The sequence below is a fragment of the Saccostrea cucullata genome, unplaced genomic scaffold, assembly GCF_032062105.1.
Source record: "Saccostrea cucullata isolate Sc308-1 unplaced genomic scaffold, CSIRO_AGI_Scuc_v1 ctg8608, whole genome shotgun sequence".
Classification (NCBI taxonomy): Eukaryota; Metazoa; Mollusca; class Bivalvia; order Ostreida; family Ostreidae; genus Saccostrea; species Saccostrea cuccullata.
The window spans coordinates 2,734-12,500 of record NW_026930880.1 but is presented as its reverse complement, the minus strand read 5'-3'; the positions used below and the strand labels follow the sequence as shown (position 1 = coordinate 12,500).

General features: G+C 34.9%; 1 protein-coding gene and 1 pseudogene across 1 annotated transcript in view; one reads left to right on the top strand and one right to left on the bottom strand.

The window, feature by feature from the left end:
• Positions 1–4,202, top strand: part of LOC134230431 (IgGFc-binding protein-like) — a 14,949-nt gene extending 10,747 nt beyond the window's left edge. The window contains exon 6 of the mRNA XM_062712258.1: positions 715–4,202. Coding sequence (XP_062568242.1) covers positions 715–1,994 — 1,280 coding nt within the window. The 3' untranslated portion in view covers positions 1,995–4,202. The remainder of the gene's footprint in view (positions 1–714) is intronic.
• Positions 4,203–4,933: 731 nt separating this feature from the next.
• LOC134230430 (putative nuclease HARBI1) lies at positions 4,934–7,635 on the bottom strand (annotated as a pseudogene).
• Between the last annotated feature and the right edge of the window lie 2,132 nt (positions 7,636–9,767).

Here is a 9,767-nt window from a genome sequence, read left to right as displayed (position 1 = left end):
GCTAAATATACAGGAAAATTCTTTTAAAAATCTTTTTCTCAAGAATAGCAAAGCCATAATTGATCATATTGATACTGAAGCATCCTTAGGTAGTGTAGATTCAAGTTTGTTCAAATCATGACCCCGGGGGTTAGGGCGGGGCCACAAGGCTGACCAAAGTTTTACATAGAAATATAGAGGAAAATTCTTTAAAAATCTTCTTCTCAAGAATAACAAAGCTATAATTAATCATACATGTATTTAAATGGAAGCATCCTCAGGTAGTGTAGATTCAAGTTTGAACAAAACATGACCCCGGGGGGTAGGGCGGGGCCACAATGGCCGACCAAAGTTTTATGCAGAAATAAATAGGAAAATTCTTTAAAAATCTCCTTCTCCAGAATAACAAAGCCATAATTGGTCATATCTATATGGAAGCATCCACAGGTAGTGTAGATTCAAGTTTGTTCAAATCATAACCCCCTGGGGTCGGACGGGGCCACAATGTCCGATCAAAGTTTTACATAGACATATATTATTAAGGAAAATTCTTTAAAAATCATATCTTCTCAAGCATAGCAAAGCCATAATTGGTCAAGGGAATACTTTTTGATTTAAACTTTTCAATAATAAACCAATTCTACTATTTCCTAGCCATTGTGCTCAGGTGAGCGATGTGGCCCATGGGTCTCTTGTTAACGGTATGTTACTGTGTTTTTAACATTTGCTTTGCAGGAATTCAGGGACGACAGTTTTTGGTCTGTTTTACTGTCAATCACCCTAAGGCCAGATACCAAACCAGGACCATATATATTTTATCGGATGGAGATTTTGAGTTTCAAATAATTTCGAAGTTTTCTACACAGCTATTAAACGAAGTTGTTACACCAACGATAAATATGAAAGAAATTAGCGTTACAAGCGCGATTGCAGTCTCATATTTCAAAATCGAAGAAAAGGGATTGTTGATCGAGGCAACTAAGGATGTCTCCGTTATCACTATAGACAATTATATACATTCATCTGATAGCACTGGCATTTTACCAATAAAGTCGATATCCAATTCATATGTTATTTCTTCATCCACAATTTTCAACGCAACTATAGAAAGTTCACAGTTTGCAATATCCTCGCCAGAAAACGGTACTACAATCAAAATATATTTTCGCTTTTATCCTGATTTACCGAAAAAGATAGATGGGGTAACTTACCGAAATGGCAGCGAATTTATTCTTGTTTTGAATGAGCTCCAAACGTATCAAATATGGCACAATGTCGACATGTCGGGAACATTAATTAAAGCAAGCTCTGCTGTAGCAGTTTTTTCTGGAAGTATCTGTCTTAAAATAGGTTTTAAAAACAGTAGTTATTCTGGAGCTTACAGTAAGCTTGATGAACAACTCCCACCAATTGACAGACTGGATAAAATGTACATAGTCCCACCTACCTATAATAGGAAGGGGACATTCCTGAAAATCATATCTCCTTTCCACACCCGCCTTACATATAAGATAGGAAATGAACAAAGAGAGAAATTACTTCTTCCCAGCGGATATTTTGAAATTGCATTTTCGGATAAGGACGTCGTTATCATAGATTCAGAAAAGCCTGTTTTGGTCACCAGCTTTGCCACTGGGTCTGATTATACAGGTGACCCTTACATGATAACTGTACCAGGAATAAGACAGTACACGGATAAATATATAGTGATGGTTCCTGAAAACTTCAAAGAAAGCTACGTGGCTATAATAGTTGAGGGAAAATCACTTTACAACTTGATATTAAACGAAACGAACATCATTTATTACTTGAATGACAGAAAATTCTATACAACCGTAACATTCTGGAAAATGGACTTTGTCGTGCTTGTTTTACCAGTAAAGGGTGGTCTTTTAAGAGTTGAGTCGACAAACAATGCGGCGTTCGGTTTCATCGTGTATGGTCATAGAAATAACGATGGACATGGGTTTGCAGGGAAGGCAGTTTTGCCGGACGTGTGTGTCCCCTCCAATTGATAATTCAATTTCTTTTATTTTACTCTTTTCATTTTTTTTGAATGTGGAATAATTGACCGGAAAAAAATCGGTGTATACCCTTTTAATTCACCATTAAAGTTTTGTTTTTAGTTCACCTGAGCTGAAAGCTCAAGTGAGCTTTTCTGATCACCCGATGTCCTTCCTTCTGTAAACTTTTAACATTTTTAACTTCTCAAGAGCCACTGGGCCAATTTTAATAAAACTTGGGACAAAGCATCCTTGGGTGAAGGGGTGTTTAAGTTAATAAAAATAAAGGGATAAGTCCCTTCACAAGGGGAGATAATCAAGAAAAGGCAAAAATGGGGCGGGTCATTTAAAAATCTTCTTCTCAAGACGCACTGGGCAAAAAAAGGTGTATCTTATATGGAAATATCCTGGGGTACTTTAACTTTGTAATTGATAAAATCATGACCCCATGGGGTAAAGTGAAGCCACAATAGACCCTTTTCCTGTCACATATTTTGTCTAGGAGTTATTCCCCTTAGCCGCCATCTTGTAGGGCAAAGTAGTGAATTTACCTCTTTGAGCAACCAATTTTAAACATGCATGCAAGAAATATGTGGGGGAAAATATTCACAATCTTATAATGATGAATTAATAGATGCTTTAACAAACGTATATTCATAAGAAAAATAGCATTATCTTTACCTCATTAACCAGTATAACAAATTGTACTTGGTTGAATAATGAAGGGATCTGGGAATGTTGCCCTACAATATGGCGGCTAAGGGGAATAACTCCTAGACAAAACATGTCATAGGAAAAGGGTCTATAGGGAATCTAAGTTTTACAAAAAAAAAAAAAATATATAGGATTAAAAAAAAAATCTTCTCAAGAACCACTGCACCAGTGAGCTAAGGCTACATATGGAGGTTTCTATGCAAAATATTTATTAAATTCCATAATTGCTCTACCTACCGTACAGAAAATGTTAAGACTTGTTTTCTAATACATTCTTGGTACCAAAGATATGCAATAGCCAGTACACATTGTGACGTCATCGACCTCTACTGCACAAGTTTATAAGAAACATCAACAAAATCGCTTCGGTGCAAGGGCATACCTTTCTTTGATTTACAGAAACAAGTATAAAAAGACGCTGGATATTCCAAAGATTTAAGATATTGCTGCACAAATGTCGACACTAAATTGTTTAGATACTATTCATGCAGATTTAAGTTTAAACAGGGTAAAAATTCACAGTCTAGTGTATGTTTCTTAAAATTTTCATTGATTGAGAAAGTGTATAGGATTTGTGCAGCAATTTTATTAATTTTTTAGAATATTCTCCGTAATATTATACATTGTTTATTTTAAATTAGAAAGGTGCCGACGTGATTTTTTTGATGTGATTTATTACCTTGAATGGGAGAGAACAATGACATCATAATGTGCACTTGCATTAATAAACTGTGGGTACTAAGTATGTAAAAGAAAATCAATTTGAACTTTATCTGTATATAAAATATACAATTTATAAATTTTTATAAGCTCATTTGCATAAAAATATCGATATTTAGCCTTAACTCACTTGCGTGGGGCATGGAAGCCCAAACTAGTATGTGAGCATCGTGGGTTAGTGTAGATTCTAAATTGTTAAAATCATGACCTCATGGGGTAGGGCGGGGTCACATTAGGGAATCCAAGTTTCACATAGAAATATATAGGATTTTTTTTTTCAAAAGATTCTTCTCAAGAACCACTGGACCAGGAATGCTGAAACTTATGTTGAAGTATCGGGGCCACAATAGGGGATCAAAGTTTAACATAGAAATATATAGAAAAAATCTTCTCAAGAACTTCTGGACCAGAGAAGCTGACACTTATGAGGAAGCATAATGGAGTATTGTAGATTCTAGTATTGTATTAAAATCATGACAGGGGAGGGGGTCGCAATAGGTATAACAAGAAGGGAAATCTGATAAAGAACTGCATAACCAAAGTTACTCAGGTGAGCGATGTGGCCCATTTGCCTCTTATATTTCATTTAACACTGAGAGTCTTGCGCTGTACATGTATGTTCCTTATTTTGATGCGTTAATTTGAAGACAAAATCTTTAATTGTTGATCGTCATTACTGTATATAAAATTAAATCATATTTAATAATTATTACATGTGCATGTATAATCAGTTATCTTTGTACTCCAGAAATAAAAACGGTGTTGCTTTAATTAAAATTCAAACAAAGGCAAAAGAAAGTAGAATAAAGTTTTGGTTCCTGTAATTAAATTAAATAAATCATAAAAAAAATCTCGTCAGCTGAGACTGTATCGATGCATTTGACATATACGCCTAGGTCCGTGACTAAAGAATGTGGTGGAATTAGGCGAGTCATTTGCCTATGCAAGGGCAAGTAAAATATCAATTTAAAAAATCTTACAAATTCCACTTTTTGTTTATTTGGGAGTTATTTATTGCCATATGCATACAGTTAAGATAAACCCTGAATCAAATGACTTAGAAATTAATTGTGATTACATGTAACCCACCAAAATGGTAACACGCTTTAGTAACCATAAAAATGATGGAAATTGAGTGTTAACACTGTTTTTTTTTTGTATAATTTTTATATAATAATAATAATACACTATAATAATAAAGCCTTTATTTATCCAGGATGACATACTTTGGCAACAATGCTAGTTTTCAATATGGTCCTGCATTATAACATACAATCAGAAAGAAAAATGAAATATAAGATAAAAGAATATTAAACAAAATTAAGGTATTCTCTAAGAAAGTTTCTTTTAAAACATAAAACACTTGTCCAATTTCTTATATTTCACACAGTGTATTCCATAGATTTTTGCCTGAAACAACGAAAGATCTCTTAAAGTACTCAGTTTGCATCACTAACAAATAATTGAAAATGAATCTTAAGGAATGAATAAAATTTTACACTTGACAGATTCTTTGTGTCACTCTCTCTTTTCAAATACATTGATTTCGAAATTTTCCATATATGCAATAAGTTTACATGTCACTTATTTTTACAAAAAAACGCTGACGAATCAATGCTTCTCCCACTGTCTTGCCATCGTTCAGAGGTCCTTGATAGGTAAGATCGCCGTCCCGGTCAGCATTTAATGTCTTCCATCTCGTCGTCTTCAAGTATAGGAAGCTTCAAGTTAACGCAGATATTATGCAATTGACAGCAAACATACGCTATCATGCAGCATTTCTCTGGTTCATAATTAAGAACACCTCCGGTTTTATGAAGACATCTATATATGTAAGAAAAAATGTTTTAGTGACTAACTTAAGCTACATGTATATAATGAAAAATAGATGATGCAAGGTACAAGAATACAATTTATAAACCAGCAAGCTTTATTTTTTCATTTTACGGATATTATTTACGCATAAAAGGCTTGAAAAAAAAAACTTGCAACATTTTTTCTAAATAACATGCACAGTGAGTTTTAACCATTAATTTGATAGCTTGATACTTTTAAGTTAATTAGTTTAGTGTGATTCGCATTTAGTCTGAGAAACATGTGTTAAAAATTGCAATCATCCGCTCAATAATGAAGCGACACCATCAAGCATAGCAACAGTTAACATTGCTTGGCGACAGGTGATATTCCAAAAAATATTGACTGCGCAGAATTCATTTATGCGCGCGACGTCCACTGTAATATATTTTCGTTTTACAATATAGGCCTCGGTTAACAATGATTTTCTTGAGGTGAACATTTTCATTTTACACTTAGCTACAAGCAATATTTACCGTATACATTACGACATCCCAATGGTATTCGGATCAAACTTTCTTCTTTCAACAATAAACATGTATTAAAAGACACTTTTTTGCCTACCTGAACCCAGACTTCAGAACCCCAAAAGCCTGTTCTACAACAACACGGGTTTGTCTATGAAATCCATTGTAACTCTGTTCTCCTCTAGATTTAGCGTTATTCACTGGAGTTAAAAGCCAAGGCCTCAATAGATAAACGGGGTTGCCAAGTAACCACCCGTCAATTTCGCTCCTCTCAAACTTGCGTGCAATACCGGAATTTGCCCACATAAAGGCATCGTGTGTTGCTCCAGGCCATTTGCTCACTACACTCAGAAACCTAGTACAATTAATAAAAATGGTATAAACATACTGAGTAATCCTAAGTTATAGAGGCACGTAGCAACGGGGGGGGGGGGGGGGGGGCCGCCCCCCCCTCCCCAACATTTTCCTTGAGGAAAGTCAATTACAGGTATAATATAGTAGTGTATGAATAAAAATTGGTACTTAACGAAGTTCGATACTCATCCACCCCCATCCCCTCCCACACACATGAAATAGTATACTCGAGTGTGGACAATTTGGGGGGGGGGGTCTTTTTTTGTTTTTTGGTTGTCAAGTTTTTATCAGGTAAGGTTGAAAATTTTTCCCCTCTGGCTGCCCTTCTTAGAACGATGATACACTGTACGTCTTGGCTATAGGTGCACGCATAATTCAAATTATTCTCTGTTTTTCTCATCGCGAATCACAATTTTTTGTTTTAAAACTCAATGAAATACCGGTATTTATATTCCCATTGAATAACAAGAAGAATGAAACGTTAAGGCCTAAAATGTTAGACTTTCATAATTCAGAATTATCAAAATTGATACATCTCACTTTGCCATGTGTCTTGAAAACATTTTACTGAGAAAAAGGAATTTAGGCTGAACTTGACACTACAATCGTGTTTTGTATAAAACAAAGATGCTTTTTAATAAAACATGTATCAATTTAAAAAAAATAGACGTTTAAAATAGAATGGTTCACTTATTAGTATATAGTGAATGTTACAAATATAAGAAATATTATAGGGACATACTTCAAGTCAGAATCAACAATGGCTTGATGGAATGAAATCCTTTCCGACATATGTACAGGTGCTCGTCAGATTTTGGCGCTGTTATAGGTATAAGTGTGCCATCAATTGCACCGACCACGTTTGGAAACCCCGCAATTGAATAAAACCTGTGTTTTGTTTTCAAAATGTCTGCATCTGTAGATGGAAATTTAATGGTGTTCAAAGATGAGGATAAAATTTGAACTAATTTGCCAATTGATCTGTAAACAGAGTATGATCTCAAGTGTCTCTGCTATATTATTTAGCTTGCAACTTTATATTCAAACCTTAACATTTAGATGACATAAAAATAAAGGAATTTTCTGTATAAATAATATGATACTGCATATGAATAATCAATAAATATTTTGAAAAAAAAAATCTATACACACATGGTAACATGTGTATTATTTCTAAAATACAGTCTAATAGTACTATGTTTCATTATTATCAAATTATACCCGACCTGGCCACAGATGACGTTGACATACCAAGAGTATCACCGATGACTCTCTGTTCTGTCCTCGAAGCTAAGAATCTTAGTGCAGCGAAGAGATGTATAGATGCTGGCAAACCTTGAGATCTAGAGCGCCTTGTAGGTCTCTCCAGCTGCTCACCGACAATGTGTAAAAGACTTATGATTGATCTTCTATCTAAACGGAACCTCTTATTATCATTTCGTCGTCACAGTTTGAGTTCAGTGGATTCAACCTGTCTCTAAATATACGCTGCCGCTTCAAATTTTCCGAGTCGCTTCATCGAACACCCGCAAAAACGCTGCCATTTTCAAGAACTCACGTTACGACGCAATTTTTGTCACCACCGAGGTGACATAAAATTACGTCAATACGTAAGACGCCACGTGAATTAACACGCTTTCGTGAAACGCCGAAATTTAACTACGCAGTACTTACCTCGTACTTACGTACTACTGTACGTACAACTTACGATGCTTTTGTGAAACGATCTCCTGAACTCGTCGCGAACAAAGCATAAATTGGATACACGCATAAAAATCTGATATACGGTATTACATAGACAGCATGACAACACTTTTTTTTACAAACTTTGAAATAAATGTAGGAAGACCTCTTATCTGTGAAGTATCATCACTGTATGCAGTTAGATTGTATTGAATATAAAGATATAACCTTAAAGTCGCCATAGAAGGGACTATCCTATATTTAAAGTTTCAACTCCTAGACCTGGCTTCCCTTCCGCTTTTGGCGTAATATTTCCGCATTTACCAAAAAAATACGCTATTACGCCACTGATAATAATTTTACGCTTTGATAATTTGGTTTAAAATTCTTTATGAACTATTAAATTAAGAGTTAAAGTATGACCTGTTGAAATAAAATGAGAAGTTCTATGGTAATAAAAGTAACAAACAGAGGACCGGTGTCGTATAGTGAGAATTCCCCCATAGTGAGGCTTCCCCCGGAAGGCTTACTATATAGTGAGTCTTCCCACCGGAAGGCTGGCTATATATGGAGCCTTCCCCCCGGAAGAATGGCTATATAGTGAGACTTCCCCAACGGAAGTTTCACTATATAACCGTTCTTCCGGGGGAAGGCTCACTTTATAGCCAGCCTTCCCCCATTCATAGTGAGACTCCCCCCTCTTATTGTAGTTTCCGGAACATTGTTTTATTATTTAAAAAATTCTAACAGTGTTAATTTATGACGAAATTATCTTCCATACATATACATGTATTTATATATCTATTTTATTTAAGTAATTAAAAGATTTCATGGAGATTATCCTAGAGTTTTTGTTACTTATTTAAAAAGTTGAATGGCACATGCTGATTCAAAATTACCAGTATGTTTCGCCCCACGCATTAAAACATGGTATTCTTATTTTCAATTTGTGTGGAATAACAAACAACTTATTGGTTTGTACATGTGTTGAAGTTAACAAGTGAATTATTTTTGTTATTTTTTTAATTCATATTCAAATATCTTATCTCAATCAAGTAATGACTGATGAATACATGACATGCTCTGTGTTTCAACGTATAAAGTGTAAAAATAAAGCCTCACTATATAGCCATATTTCCCCCCAGGGGGAAGACTCACTATATAGTCAGACTTCCGGGGGGAAATCTCACTATGGCGGAAGTCTCAATATATGACACCGGTTCGATAAGGTACGTAATATACTTAGTAGTTACAAGTAAACTGGTACGGCGAAGATTTGAAAGCAGACGAGAAGACATTACTTACATTAACTATTAAATGATATTGCAATAAGTACAGTCATTTCTATGTTCAATTTAGATAATTTTCACATTGCTTAAAACGAATTAGATAAATGTGAGTGTTGAAAAGATAAAGCACAATCAGTACGGTTGAATTGAGTTTGATATAGGATACTGGTATTTCACAATTTTTGCCAATAAATGATTCGTAAATAAAAATATGCCATCTTTGCTAAGTAATGTACCATTTCGGTGTTTTGAAAGATGATAAAGTATTATAATAAGAACAAAAGAGGAAAACATGATTTATTACGCTTTTACCTCTGAAATTCCAACAAAAATGAACAGAAATTACACCTTTGCATTGAAAAAGGTAGGCAGGTCTGAACTCCATATATCCTATGTTTAAATTGAAGAGCTGACTTTCTGAAGAACGGTAGAAAACTTAGTTAGAACAACTGGGGTTTCTAACCCATATACTTTGGTAATGGGTACACACCACAGATGATAATACATCAAGCATATCTAGTTTTTTGTTCCACTTACACATCTTGAATAGCGTTGTATAGAAGTTTTGGACTAGTGTCCACTTAAAGACGTGATGTGTCGAGTTTTTATCCCACGCTCATCCAAACAACTAATACACGTGACACGTATGCGGTGGTTTGTATACAGAGTCGAGAGTTCGGCTTTCATAGATATGTGTTTCATAA